This window comes from Cervus elaphus, chromosome 8, assembly GCF_910594005.1.
Source record: "Cervus elaphus chromosome 8, mCerEla1.1, whole genome shotgun sequence".
Taxonomy (NCBI): Eukaryota; Metazoa; Chordata; class Mammalia; order Artiodactyla; family Cervidae; genus Cervus; species Cervus elaphus.
The window spans coordinates 9,137,593-9,152,712 of NC_057822.1; the positions used below are offsets into that span (position 1 = coordinate 9,137,593).

The following is a 15,120-nucleotide window of genomic DNA, read 5'->3' on the forward strand; positions in this document are numbered from 1 at the left end:
ATAAAAATATTTTAAAATAAGTAAAAAAAATAAGTAGAAAATAAGTAAAAAAATAAATAAATAAACCTAGGGAATTCCTTGGCAGTCCAATGGCTAGGACTTGGGGCTTCCACTGCTGAGGGCACAGTTCAATCTCTGGTAGGGTAACTAAGATTGGAACTAAGATCCTGCAAGCCACAGGCTGGGGCAAAAAAAGAAAGAAAATATCCTAAAGTATGAGGGGAAAATACCATTGACTATATTATGCTTAAATATCTCAAAAAGAAAACAGAATGAAACAAAATAAAGTTAAAAGGAAGCTATTGAACTTAAAACTGTGTTGAAAATTGTTAATATTCTCTTAAATTAACGCCAAAAGTCTTCATTAAAATATAAATGAGAGGGGAGCACGTTTGAGTAGGGAGGCAAGATTGATCCCATACCCTTCAATCTGACTCCTGGTCACAGACTGACCATGGCCTGTTATGTAACCGGATCAAGTCCTGACCCTGACAAGACAGTGACCCTGATCACAACCTAACTCCTGGTCACAATGTGACCCCCTGTTTCAGGTGGGAGTACTTGATAGGTGGTGAGGAATGGGAGGAGGCTGGGATCCCGGAATGAGCTGCGCTGGCTGCCAGTTTCTCAATCTGCACAGGCCCAAGAAGGCCACTACAGGGCCCGGTGAGCAGCGCTCCGCCCAAAGGCGAGACCAGCCGAGGGGTAGAGGCGACAGCAGAGAGCGGCGACTGGTTCATGCGCAGAGAGATCCGTCCGTTCCCCGCGCCGAGGGAGGCGTGCAAGGGTGGGACACCCGCGCGGCCCTACTTCTGATTGGTCGCAGATGGGCAGAAAGGGGCGGGGCTGGGGCGGGGCGCGCGGCGCGCGGCCTGGCGGGTGTGTTAACGGCCGTTAGGCGAGCTGAGGGAAGCGAGCTGAGGGGGCCGAGCCGCTGTCTGTGGCCGACGCGGTCGCAGCGGTTGGTGTTCCTGAGTGAGGGGTTTTGCTGCCTGCTTTCAAGCCCACGTAAGTCCTCCTCTCTCCCGGGCCTTCGTTGGACTGACAAACCCTGTGCCCTCCTTGGAGAGCCCCGGCAGAGCCTCAGGCACGATCGACCTGCCTCCGTGGGGGGGCCGTGGGAGAGCGAAGAGCATGCGCAGAGCCGCTGAGCTGCCCGCCTTGAGTCTCTCACGCCCCGGCTTTCTGAAATAACGCCCCCCCCCCCCCCCCCCCCCCCGCTTTCATCGCCTTGCTCTCTCCGTCCCTCATTCCACAGCAGTTGCGGGACCTCTGTGAGGTACAGTGCCGGTCTCCGTCGCCAGGGCACGGCGGGAGGGAAGTTCCTTGCCCTCTTGGAACGCGTAGCCCTGGGAGAGTAGACGTCAAGCGGGTGGTTGTGCAGGGTGGAAAAGTACGGAGCGCGGACCCCTAGGCACCAACAGGTCTGAGGGGGCTGGGAGCCCTCCCCGAGGAAGCGAATTTCGAGCCAAGATTTGGAGCATGAATAGAGAAGGAAGGTCGGAGGGACCGAGAGCACTCGTGAAGGCCCTGGGCTGGAGTTTCTGAGCCGGCACGGTTTTGCTCCCCCCTCCACAGGCTATTTAACAGTGTCTGGAGACGTTTTGGGTTCTCACAACTCTGGGATTGTTCCTGGCATCCGATGGGTAGGTGTCAGGGGTGCTGCTGAACAGCCTGCAGGACAGCCCTACATCAAAGACTTACCAACCTGAGTGTCAGTAGTACCAAGATTGAGGATCCCTGCTATAGACAGGGAGGAGCTGGTTCTCTGGATGCACAGAAAGTGTGTTGAAACTTATTTATTCAATAGAGGGTGTTCCGCACATTAAATGGGAGGATCAGAACCCTGTTTGTCCTCTGCACCAGTCTACTTCCACTGCATGGCACAGAGCCAGGCAAATAGACACTCAGTAAATTTAGGTTAATGAATTGAATACTGTGTGCTAGGAAGGGAGGAGTGGTGATACAAGGACGATTACGATAACCATGCTTCATTTCTTGCCCTTCGGCCTTGTATGTTTTATAATAATCTGATGGTGTGGTGTGTTTCAGGACTCCTTTGTAAAGGCAACATCTTGGCAAGGATTTGACTTCTCTTTAGATCTGGTTCGATGAATGATCAAGGCAATGGAAATAGTGTAATGGTGTGAGATTCTTAGTGTGTGTCAGCTGTCTTGTATCCCTTCAAATCCTCTCCTGTCTTGATGTGGTTCTCTCAACAGCTGCCAAATGTGTTCCACACTAAGATTATAATTCTTCAAAGGAGAAATACAACAGTCAAAATCTAGTTCTTGGATAGCAACTTGGGAAATAGAGCTTGGGTGAAGTGAAGAAATTATATGAGCTGCCCCAGCCCCTAAGTGCTTTGGGACTTGCAGCTCTGGCTCTGTCTGAGGTGGAAACTCCAACTTGTGGTGCCTTAGTAACTACCTCATAGGTTTGATGTGAGTATTAAACATAAGACATGATACTATAGAACCTTTAGCACAGTGGTTGATGTGTAGTAAGGACTGGATTACCTCAGAGATATTGTGGGTAGGGTTCCAGACCACCGGAATAAATCGAGTCACAAATTTTTTTGGTTTCTCAGTATGTATATGTTATGTTTACACTTTACTGTTTAAGTATGCAATAGCATTATGTCTTTTTAAAATGTACATGCCTTAATTAAAAAATACTTTATTGCTAAAAAAAAAAAAGCTAACCGTCATTGAACCCTCAGTGATTCGTAATCTGTTTGCCAGTTTGGCAGTAGAGGATTCTGCCTTGATGTTAATGGCTGATGACTGAATGAGGTGATGGTTGCTGAATGTTGGGGTGGCTGTTGCAATTTCTTAAAATAAGACAACAGTGAAGTTTACTGCATTGATTGGCTTTTCCTTTCACAAACAATTTTTCTATAACATGCAAAGCTGTTTAATGGTATTTTCCCCATGGTGGAACTTCTTTCAGAACCAATCAGTCCTCTCAAACCCTGCTGCTGCTCTGTCAACTAAGTTTATGTAATATTCTAAATCCTTTGTTGTCATTTCGACAGTCTTGACAGCATCTTCACTGGAAGTAGGTCCATCTCAAGAAACCACTTTCCTCATCCATAAAAAGCACCTCTTCATCTTTTAAAGTTTTATCATGAGATTGCAGTAATTCAGTCACATCTTCAGGCTCCATTTCTAATTTTAGTCCTCTTGCTAGTTCTACCACTCCTGCAATTACAATAGTAACATCAAAGATCACTAATCACAGATCACCATAATGGATGTAATAATGATGAAAAAGCTTGGAATATTGCAAGAATCACCAAAATATGACACAGACGCAAAGTGAGCAAATGCTGCAGGGAAAAATGGCATCCACAGACTTGCTCAACACCAGGGTTGCCACAGATCTTTACTTTGTTAAAAAAATAGAATCTGTGAAGCTCAGTAAAGTGAAGTGCAATTAAAAAAAGATGTATGCTTGTACTTAATACATGTTAAATTTGTTGAATTAATTGTTCTGTAGTTTAAACAGCTTTGAAAGTAGAAATCATCAGTGTTGGGTTCTTTTCTTCTGTCTGCCTACATTCATTTCTACCTCTCTTGGCTGTATAATTGGCTATTTGTAATACTTCTTATCCATTCATTTCTCTCACTTTTATCTCAAGAAGTCTGTCTCTTTCAATGTCTCTAAAAATTTCCACCAGTAGCCCATCTACTTGTAAACTTAAGTAGGAAGAAGTTAAGAATTACTTATTCTGTACTGTATTACTCCTTATGGGAGTTTTTTTTAAATTGAGATTTAATTCACATATCATAAAATTCAGTTTTACGTGTGTGCAATTCAGAGGTTTTAGTGTATTCACAAGCTTGCACGGCCATCATCACTATCTAATTTCAACATTTTGTTCAGGCTAGTCAGAAACTCCCTGCCCGCCTCTTAGTCCCTAGCAACCACTCATCTATTGTCTATGGATTTGCCAGTTCTGGACACTTTATATAAATGGATTCATACAATATATGGCCTTTTGTACTTGTCTTTCTTTACTTAGTATGTTATTTCCAGTGTTCATCCATGTTGTTGCATGTATCAGTACTTCATTCCTTTTTTGCTGCCTAATAATATTCCATTGTATGAATATACCACATTTTATTTGAAAAAGAAAGTGAAAGTCGCTCAGTTGTGTCCATCTCCTTGCAACCCCATGGACTATATAGTCCATGGGATTCTCCAGGCCAGAATACTGGAGTGAGTAGCCTTTCCCTTCTCTAGAGGATCTTCCTGACCCAGGAATTGAGCCGGGATCTCCTGCATTGCAGACCAGTTCTTTATGAACTGAGCTGTGAGGGAAGGTCACGTTTTATTTATCCATCAGTCAGCTAATGGACATTTCTTTCTACTTTTTGGCCACTTTATAATGCTGCTATGAAGATTAATGTACAGGATTTTGTGTTGACATATGTTTGAAGCTACTGAGTCATAGGGTAAATCCATGTTTAACTGAGAGTTCTTTTGTCATCCCATTTTCAACTCCTCTGAATTTGGAAAGGTTTCAGAATTTAATGGACCAACCTTTTTATATTTTAAAGAAGGGGATGAAAATGAGTTTTGATATTGACTGGTATCACTAGTAGGTAGATCATCCTTCTGTGTCACAGTGAAACACTGAATCACATAGTGGCCATAAATGGAAACTGTTTAACTGCACAAAGTTTCTCTTACCCAGTATGTGGAGACCTGGGATTTCAGGGGATCATACAATTTCTGTTGTAGATGCAGTGAATTAGGATTTGTTGTTGTTACTAAGAAAAAACTGCAGAGGTCAGTAAAGCACATTAGGGAAAAAGTACCATATAGCCTTTTTTTTTTCCTCCAAAGTTAAATTGCACCCTAAGAATTGTGTTCTGTGGATAGGGTTTGTCCCAGACTCTGAAAGTGAAAGTCACTCAGTCATGTCCGACTCTTTGCAACCCCATGGACTATACAGTCCATGGAATTCTCCAGGCCAGAATACTGGAGTAGGTAGCCTTGCCCTTCTGCAGGATACCTTCCCAACCTGGGAATCGAACCCAGGTCTTCCGCATTGTAGGTGGATTCTTTAACAGCTGAGCCACAAGGGAAGCCCAAGAATACTAGAGTGGGCAGCCTATCCTTTCTCCAAGGGATCTTCCTGACCCAGAAATAGAACCGTGGTCTCCTGCATTGCAGGTGGATTCTTCACCAACTGAACTATCAGGGAAGCCCCATGGGCTCTTATAAATTCAAAGTTTCTAAATTCATAATTTATCTTCCAGGAATTGTACTCTTTCACTTTTTATTAACATAAACTGTTAATATGCCAAGTATAATAAAAGCATTTATTAAGCACTTAATATGTGTCAGACACCATTGTAAGTTAATCCTAAATGAGAACAAATTAGGTCGTTTTTATTCTCATTTTTATAGGAAGGAGCTGAGGCACAAAGATATTAAGAAATTTGCCCAAGGTTACACAGCTAGTACATTGTTCATTTGTTGTTCAGTTGCGTCCAACTCATTGCGACCCCATGGACTATAGCATGCCAGGCTTCCCTGTCCTTGACTGTCTCCTGGAGCCTGCTCAAACCCATATCCATTGAGTTTGTCTTGCCATTCAGCTATCTCATCCTCTGTTGTCCCCTTCTCCTCCTGTCCTTAGTCTTTCCCAGCATCAGGGTCTATTCCAATGAGTTGGCTCATGTCCAGCTTCAAACCTGAACTGTCTGATTGAGAGTCAGTGCTCTGAGCCACTTCTCTTACTCTGTGCTGCCTCTCAAGTACTATACATATATTTGCTATTATTAGTTACAGCTAATTAAAGCTTTTGTTTATACAACTCTTAATCAGACTTATACTGAATTCTTAGATCCTACCATTAGAATAAATATATATGTTTTATTTAAGTAATGGGGAAATGGGAAGAAAATCTCATGTTCCCAGCTGAGGATTAGAGTTCTGCTTTTAACCAAGAATTCTGTCTATCGTTGTATATCATATGACTAACTTTCATTACTGGAGGAATCAGGGAATTCGTTTTATGTTCATCAGGATTGAAGCTGTAATACTTTGCTCTTGTTTTCGTTACTTAGTTTTTTTTCCTACCTCACTCTTCCATCCCATTCCAGTGGGTAAGAGTATCTTTGGCAGCTTTTTAATTAAAATAATATTATTTTTAATTTTTGCAATAATCAGAAGGGTTCTAGACCTTATAGGATCAGTATTGGGAATCTCTGTTTGGTTCTAGGTTTTTTCTTCTTGCTTTGGGAGAAGTAGAGTGAAATATTGGGAGTTGCTTTGCCTTAAAAAAATATCCTTAGGAGTAAAACATGTGGAAGAATACTTGAATACTTTGTGTGCATTTGGCAGTTTCAGCTGAATGAGAATGAATTACAGGGAATTAAAAGATAATGGAGAGATCTGACTGCTTCCTTCGTTTTACAGCTGGCTCAAGTAACTGTGTTCATGGCCATGCAAGAGAAATACCCAAGTGAGAGGATCTCTCATGCCACCTCACCAGGTGAGTAGTCAAAGTTTTCTGGATTAAATTCTGACCATTGCTCTGTTACTTTATAACGGAAATTTCCTTAAAAGGAAATACTGAACAAACAAGCATTCACTGAAATGCTGGTACCAAAAGAACAAAAATGACATGGTGCTACATTGAATAGAAAAATAGATCTCTCTGAGAGAACCACTGTTTATCTCTGGTGCTACATGGCTTCCAACAAGACCACGTGATTAATTATTGGGGGGGGGGGCCACATAAAGGATTGGAACAAAATGACTTTGGAACATAGTTCCATTTGAAATCAGAAAAACACAGCATAAATTACTGTGGTCTATGTTGTCTTTGTAGTCCTGTGGGTGGGTCAGTCATCTGCTAGCCCACAAAGATTGGAATTCTTCTTGGATGCCAGCAGTCTCACTTGTGTTGTCACTAGAGATTCAGAAATTTATCTCTAGAATGAATTTAAAGGATTTTGAAAGCTCAGTTGATATCCTAAGTTAATATGTTAAAAGTATATATGTATATTTCGTGCTCGCTAAGGCAGCACATATACTAAAATTGGAACGATACAGAGAAGATTAGCATGGCCCCTGCACAAGGATGACACGCAAATTCGTGAAGTGTTCCTTATTTTTTCTAAATAAAAAAGTATCTTAAGAAAAAAGTATATATATATATATTTTATATATGTATTAAAACATGTAAATATATATACACACTCAATAGACAACATTAAGTAAAGGGCTTCCCATGTGGGTCAGCTGGTGAATCCGCCTGCAATGTAGGAAATCTGGATTCAATACCAGGGTTGGGAAGATCCCCTGGAGAAGGGAAAGGCCACCACTTCAGTATTCTTGCCTGGAAAATTCCATGGGCAGAGGTGCCTGGAAGGGTACAGTCATACACACTCAATAGGCAACATTTAATTAGATACGGTATATTCAAATAGGAAGTACCATTTTAGAAAAATAACTTTTGCATTCTGGGACATTTATGAAGAAAGAATACATTTATGGAACTAATGATATGTTTTCTTTATAAAAATCTTACGGTGCCTTATAACAAGACATTTTGACAGGTATGTTAGTTTCTTCTAGGCATATGGCCCTGCATGTAGTAAGCACTTTGAAAAAATTCGAGTCATTCGGCAAATATTTATTGAACATCTGCTATGCACTGTCTTAGGACTAAATGTACAGTTTCTTAGGACAGCTATGTATAGTGCAAGTTTTGGAATGCAGCAGTTCCTGTCAGCTCACTGCCTTTCTGTGCGTTGTTCTCTGCAGTCTCTTGTTTGATTGATCATCGCCCACAAGCCGGTGATAGGACACATGGCATAACACAGAACTCACACTTCAGATAATCAATCTCTGTAACTGTACCAAAACACACTTTCATTTCAGCAAATCTTTCTTTTAGAATTGATATATATGGAGAAGGAAATGGCAACCCACTCCAGTATTCTTGCCTGGAAAAGTCCATGGACAGAGGAGCCTGGCGGCCTGCAGTCCATGGGATTACATGACTGAGCATGGGTGCATGAGGGTGGAGGGAGATGGGTTGGTAGCAATAAACTGGTAGAACTAAAAAAAAAAGAGAGAATTGATATATTGAGTGGTTGACTAGAAAGATGGTAGAAGTGAAGAAAAAGATTAGTAGTAGTAACAGGGAGTGGTTTCCAGGATGAGGCCCTCATGGATTTTCACTGTTTCAAAAAACCTGACAAATTATACACTGACTGGAGATATAATGCCATATAGACTCACCAAGAAGTCAAATTTCTTTGCTTCTGGCTAGACTTGTGTTAATTTAGTATAGTAACACTGGCTGATCTTACACAGATCAGAGGCTCTAATTTTTGGCTGTGTTTTCTATTAAAGATTGTTACAGATTACTGTGTATATATAAATGTTTTCAAATCAGACAGTCCCCTAAGAGCCAAAAAACAAAAGGAGTTCTTGGGGAAAGTGAGAATGTCTTCAGTAGAAAGTAAACATAAGGGTAGTGAAAAAAGATGCAAAAGTAGGTTGGTTCAGAAGGTGGGAGAAGCACTAAATTCAAATATCATTTGCTTCCCACTAGATCATAGAGTGTGTAGAAACATATTTTACACACTCAGATTCTGACACTTTAAATGGATAAGTACCTGCCATTACCTGTTTGTTTACATGTATCATCTCATATAAAGTTTAGAAAAATTACAGTGATTTTTTAAAAATAATTTGAATTTAACTCTTTGCTAATATGTTCATAAATAAAGTATTTATTGAACAATTCCTATCTACCAGCCCTCAAACAGCAAGCTGACAAAGTCAGATAAATTTCGTCAGTCTTGTTTCATCTTACCTGCTCAGAAATTTTAGTAGTTCCTCTGCATTGCCCCCCAGAAACCTTCAGATTAACTTGTAAGACTTGCCTTGATCTGGATTCACCCTGCCCAGAAGGATATCCTGATTCATTCCCAAGTGGTGATTTTCAAAGGACACTGAATTGCATGTTACCCTGTGGAGCATTTGGAAACATATGGGGGTATTTTCAGGTTTCTCAATGATGGTGGGATGGAGTGAGGTCTGTTACTGGCATTTAGGGGATGGGGAAGGACTAGGGGTGCTTAACCGTCCTATAGTAGGTAGACTATACATTGAAGAATTGTCAGACCCAGAATGCCAAGAGAACCTGTTGAGAAACCCTGTAAGAGGAAAAAATGTGGGTATTGGAATCAGAATAGCATAGGTTCAAATCTCAGCTGTATCCTCTGTAAAACAGGGGTTATAATACTTTTCACTAGGTAGATGAGACCATGTCTGTAAAGTGCCGTGGCTTCTAGATTTCAAAGAATGGAGCTGCTGTTAATTATTACTGTCTCAGTACTCCTGGATCCTTGGTAGGTCTTTTTTTGTGTCTTTGAACATTCTTATCTCTTATGCTATTTCCATTTAGATTTAACTAATTCAGGGACTTCCCTGATGGTTCAGTGGTTGAGAATCTGCCTTGCAATGCAGGGAACATGAGTTTGATCCCTAGTTTGGGAACTAAGTTTCCACATGCCTTGGGGCAACTGAACCTGTGTGCCACAGCTGCTGAGCCCAAGTGCCTAGAGCCCATGCTCTGAGACAAGAGAACCCACTGCACGGAGAAGCCCGGCACCACAGCTAGAGAGTAGCCCCTACTCTCCACAACTTAGAGAAAGCCCACCCGCAGCAATGAAGAGTCCCTATGCCACAACAGAGATCCAGTGCAGCCATGAATGAATGGATGAATGCCTAATTTTAAAAAACACCATTAAAAAAATAAAATTAACTAATTCAGAGTAGCTGAAATAGGCACAGGAGGAAGAAAGGGGTGAAGTATGGCTATTCTCTCACAGGTTTAAGTGGTTTTTTAGAAAAAGTTTTGTGGAATTACACGAGCTGATTCACACTAACAGTGGGAAATGCTGTTTGTTTCAGGTTCCAGCGTGATTCAGAAGGGCAGTTCCCTGGGGACTGAGTGGCAGACCCCAGTTATCTCAGAGGCCTTTCGGAGCCGCTTCAGTCGTTGTTCAAGTGTAGCTGACAGTGGGGACACAGCCATTGGCACATCATGCTCAGACATCGCAGAGGGTAAGTTTGAATTAATGATTTGATTACTAAAATATGTTGTCGTTTTCAGATTGTATTTCAGGTGTATTGTCATTTCCAGAATATTCATAAGTCAGTTTACTCAGAGTCTGTTTGATTCTTCCTATGCTATGCTCGTCACAACTGGTCGCTTCCTCTCAACTTTTGCTGTTTGTCCTGCCTGAACAACTTCCTAATAGGTTTCTTGGCATGAGGTCTTTCCCTCTCCTGCCAGATTAATCTTCTTAAAATCCTGATTTCATAGTTTCCCTTTTCTGCAAATCCTCAACTGTTTCTGTTACTTGGAGGATAAAGGTCAGAGTCTTCAATTTTGTGATCTGTCCCTATCCCGTTAAAACTTTTTTTTTTCAATTTTGTTTATTTATTTTTGGCTGTGCTGGGTCTTCATTGCTGCATGGACTTTTCTGTAGTTGCGGTGCACGGGGTTCTCATTGCAGTATCTTCCCTTGTTGGAGAGCATGGGCCCTAGGGTGTGCCAGCTTCAGTAGTTGGGGCATGTGGGCTCAGTAGCTGCGGCTCCAGGGCTCTAGAGCACATGCTCAGTAGTTGTGGGCACACGGGCTTAGTTTCTCAGTGGCACGTGGAATCTTCCTGGACCAGGGATTGAATCCTTGTCTCCTGCATTGGCAGGCGGATTCTTTACCACTGAGCCACCAGGGAAGCCCCAGACATATTTCTTACTGTCCTCAGGTATATTGTCTTAACTATGCTATGAAAGCACAGAACTTTTTTTTTTTTTTTTTTTGATACCTGGGCTCTTTCCTTCTTTAATCTGGACCCATTTGTGCTATTCTCATCTTCTCTTGCCCCTCCCAGCTATGTTGATCTTATTTTTCATGATTTAGTGAAGTGTCTTGACCAAACTTTTCACATCCCTTTCTCCCATTACTGATCTTCCTTTTTGCAATCTTATACTTTATTTTTTCTGCCACTTGTTTTTGCACTTAAGTAATAGCTGTTAGGCTGCTTTGTAAATAATATATCCCAATAAAAAATTAAAAAGAAAAAATGGCAAAAAGCTGTAAGGTTGTACTTCACAAGAGTATTTTTTTTTTTCTTTTCATTTAGATGGTGGGTTCCTAGGAGGACAGAAAATCTAGTGATAATAATTAACTACTGTTTATCAAATACTTTATGATGAATACGGTTTTTTTCATTAATACCATTAAGAATTCTATGCATTTTTTTTTTAAGTGCTTGGTCTTGGTTGCAGCACTTGAGATTTTTAGTTGTGACATATGAGATCTAGTTCCCTGACCAGAGAACAAACCCTAGCCCCCTGCAATGGGAGCATGGAGTCTCAATCACTGAATCAACAGGGAAGTTCCAAGAGATATTTTATTTCCAATCTACAAAAGAGAAAGCTGAATTTCAAAGTGATTAAATGAGCTGATTAAAGTCACAAAACTAATTACTTTGGTACTTTCTCAGATGTTACACCCATTTGGATGGCTATAACCAAAAAGATAATAATAAGTGTTGGTGGGAATGTAGAGAAACTGAAGCCTGTACATTGCTGGTGGGAATGTAAAATGTTGCAGCTGCTTTGGAAAGCTGTTTGACAGTTTCTTAAAAGGTTAAACATAGAGTTGCATCATGGCTCAGCAAATCTACTCCTGGGTGTATATACTCAAGAGAAGATGAAAACATACATCCGCACAACAACTTGTACACAAATGTTCATAGCAGCGTTGGTTAATAATAATAACCAAAAAATGGAAACAACCCAATGTCTATCAGTTAACAAATAGATGATTAAATGTTGTATATTCATATTATAGAATACTGTGGAGCAATAAAAAGAAATGAAGTATGAATACACCCCACAAACTGGATGAACTTTAAAAAATCCATGCTGAGTAAAAAAAGCCAGATACAAAGACCACATATTATATGATTCCATTTGTATGAAGTGTCCAAAATAGGCCAATTTATATAGAGACAGAAAGGAGATTTAGTGGTTGCCTAAGGCTATGAAGTTAGAGTAAATGCAGCATGACCTCTAGAGGGTAAAAAGGTTTTTTTGAGGATGATGAAAATATTCTAAACTTGATTGTAGTGATGGTCACATAATTCTGTGAATATACTAAAAAGCCATTGAATTGTGTGTTTCAAGTGGGTAAAAATTGTATGGTATGTGAACTATATCTCAGTAAAGCTGTTTTAAAAAAAAAAAAAGTGGGAAAAAATCTTCTATTTTGAAGAATAAAATACTAGTACTGACTCCTGGGCACCTGGCATTTGATTTGATAGCTATGTATATGGGCATAGTGTCAGTAAATATTGAGTAAATGGAATAGTAGATTTTAATAGACAGGACTTTAAAAATCACTTAATCCGGTTCTTTTTTGCTAAAGAGTAACACAAATTCCACACAGGGTTAAGTAACTTGCCTAATGTCACACAGCTAATTATCAGATTCAGGTCTCCCACCTGTAGTATTCTTTCCATCACTTGTGTAATGAAAATAGAGATTTTAAAAATCAAACAATTGTCTAGATTTTTCCCCCTGTTAAACTGACTGGCTGTATTTCATCCAGTCAAATTGTTACACAGATTGTGTGTAACTCTGCATGCTTTTTATATTTTTGGGGAAATATATATTTATATTTCCTTCCTAGTGCATTTTTATTTTTAGTTTTTTTGTCTGAGTGTGTGGCTTATTACCACAACTGATCTCAGTTACCTGACCAGAGATCAACCTGGGTCCCCAGAGGTGAAAGCTCAGGGTCTTAACCACTGGACCACCAGGGAATTGCCAGTCATGTGTTCTTTTTTAAATTATAGTAGTCTTGACATGGTGGCCAAAGCCATTGGTCTAGAAGTTTCTTTTAAAAGGATCTAAGGTTTCTTTTCTGCCATGTTATATACTGTGGTCTTAATTTTATTTTTTGCTCATTTTGTTCATGACTGTATCTTGGTTTATTTGGAGCCCAGTTGACAAGAACATTTGTGACTGGTATAAAATATAGTTCATTAGGTGTTCTTTTTTTCTGTTTAAAAAATTTTTTATTTTATGGTGGAGTGCAGCTGATTTACAATGTGTTAATTTCAAGTGTACGGCAAAGTAATTCAGTTATATATACACATATATCTATTTTTCATATTCATTTCCCATTTAGATTATTATAAAATGTTGAGTAGAGATCCCTGTGCTATACAAGTAGGTCCTTGTTGATTACAATAGTATGTTAATCCCCAAATCCTAATTTTTCCTTCCCCTTTCCCATTTGGTAACCATAAATTCATTCTCTAAGTCTATGAGTCTATTTTCTGTTTGTAAATAAGTTTATTTGTATCATTTTTTTTAGGTTCCACATATAAGTGATACCATATGATATGATATTTGTCTTTGTCTGACTCAGTATGATAATCTCTAGGTCCATTCATGTTACTGCAAATGGCATTATTTCATTTTTCTTTCTTTTCTTTTTCATGGTTAAGTAATACTCCATTGAATATACGTACCATATCTTTAGGTTCATTTGCTGATGGACATTTAGGGTTTTTTGTTTCGTTTTGCTTTTCCTGGTCATGTTGTGCAACTTGTGGGATCTTAGTTCCCCAACCCAGGATTGAACCCAGGCCTCGGCAGTGAAAGCATGGAGTCCTAACCATTGAACTGCCAGGGAATTCCCCATTTAGGTTTGTGATTCTACCATTCATTAAGGTGTTTTACCTTGAAGATTCTCAAGGGACAGGATGGAGGTAGATACCTGAGATTTCAGAAGTCTTTCAGTTTTTTGACAAAGACTGAAGTCATCACTGGCTTATTTCAGACTACCGTACTTCATAAGCCAGTAAGGGATATAGGCAGATGTGATCAAAATTTAGCAATAGCTAAGTCTACCTCTTACTAAGAAAGGACGGTTGCTAGAAAGAATGAATTGCTTTTCATGGGGGGTGGGAGTTGAGGGGACAGGGAGTATGTTTGAGGAAAGGAGAGATTTAGAGATATATCCTTGAAGTGGCAGAAAGCCAATGATTTGGTGAATTGTAAACTTTTCTAAATAATCACATAATTCAGTTCAGTTGCTCAGTCGTGTCGGGCTCTCTGCAACCCCAAAAACCGCAGCACGCCAGGCCTCCCTGTCCATCACCAACTCCCGGAGTTCACCCAAACTCATGTCCGTTGAGTCAGTGATGCCATCCAACCGTCTCATCCTCTGTCATCCCCTTCTCCTCCTCTGTCATCCCCTTCTCCTCCTGCCCTCAGTCTCTCCCAGCATGAGGGTCTTTTCAAATGAGTCAGCTTTTCGCATCAGGTGGCCAAAGTATTGGAGTTTTCAGCTTCAACATCAGTACTTCCAATGAACACCTAGGACTGATCTCCTTTAGGATGGACTGGTTGGATCTCCTTGCCATCCAGGGGACTCTGAAGAGTCTTCTCCAACACCACAGTTCAAAAGCATCAGTTCTGCGCTTAGCCTTCTTTATAGTCCCAACTCTTACATCCATACATGACTACTGAAAAAACCATAGCCTTGACTAGACGGACCTTTGTTGGCAAAGTAATGTCTCTGCTTTTTAATATGCTGTCTAGGTTGGTCATAACTTTCCTTCCAAGGAGTAAGCGTCTTTTAATTTCATGGCTGTAGTCACCACCTGCAGTGATTTTGGAGCCCAGAAAAATAAAATCAGCCACTGTTTCCACTGTTTCCCCATCTATTTGCCATGAAGTGATGGGACTGGATGCCATGATCTTAGTTTTCTGAATGTTGAGCTTTAAGCCAACTTTTTCACTCCCCTCTTTCACTTTCATCAAGAGGCTCTTTAGTTCTGCACTTTCTGCCATAAGCGTGGTGTCATCTGCATATCTGAGGTTATTGATATTTCTCCCGGCAATCTTGATTCCAGCTTGTGCTTCCTCCAGCCCAGCATTTCTCATGATGTACTCTGCATATAAGTTAAATAAGCAGGGTGACAGTATACAGCCTTGACATACTCCTTTTCCTATTTGGAACCAGTCTGTTGTTCCATGTCCAGTTCTAACTGTTG

The 15,120-nt window shown here is 40.4% G+C and overlaps 1 protein-coding gene and 1 non-coding gene across 4 annotated transcripts in view; both read left to right on the plus strand.

Moving 5' to 3' along the window:
• The first annotated feature begins 869 nt into the window (after positions 1-869).
• Positions 870-15,120, plus strand: part of CEP85 (centrosomal protein 85) — a 38,083-nt gene continuing 23,832 nt past the window's right edge. For 2 of the 3 annotated variants that reach the window (XM_043909333.1, XM_043909335.1), the window contains exons 1-3: positions 870-1,008; positions 6,436-6,511; positions 9,952-10,104. In XM_043909333.1, coding sequence (XP_043765268.1) covers positions 6,457-6,511; positions 9,952-10,104 — 208 coding nt within the window. In that variant the 5' untranslated portion in view covers positions 870-1,008; positions 6,436-6,456. Of the gene's footprint in view, positions 1,009-1,092; positions 1,280-6,435; positions 6,512-9,951; positions 10,105-15,120 lie in introns of those variants that run through there. The other variant, XM_043909334.1, reaches the window with a different exon arrangement.
• On the plus strand, positions 7,031-7,137 carry LOC122699041. The gene has a single exon (XR_006342528.1). It is a non-coding gene; the product is annotated as a U6 spliceosomal RNA (small nuclear RNA).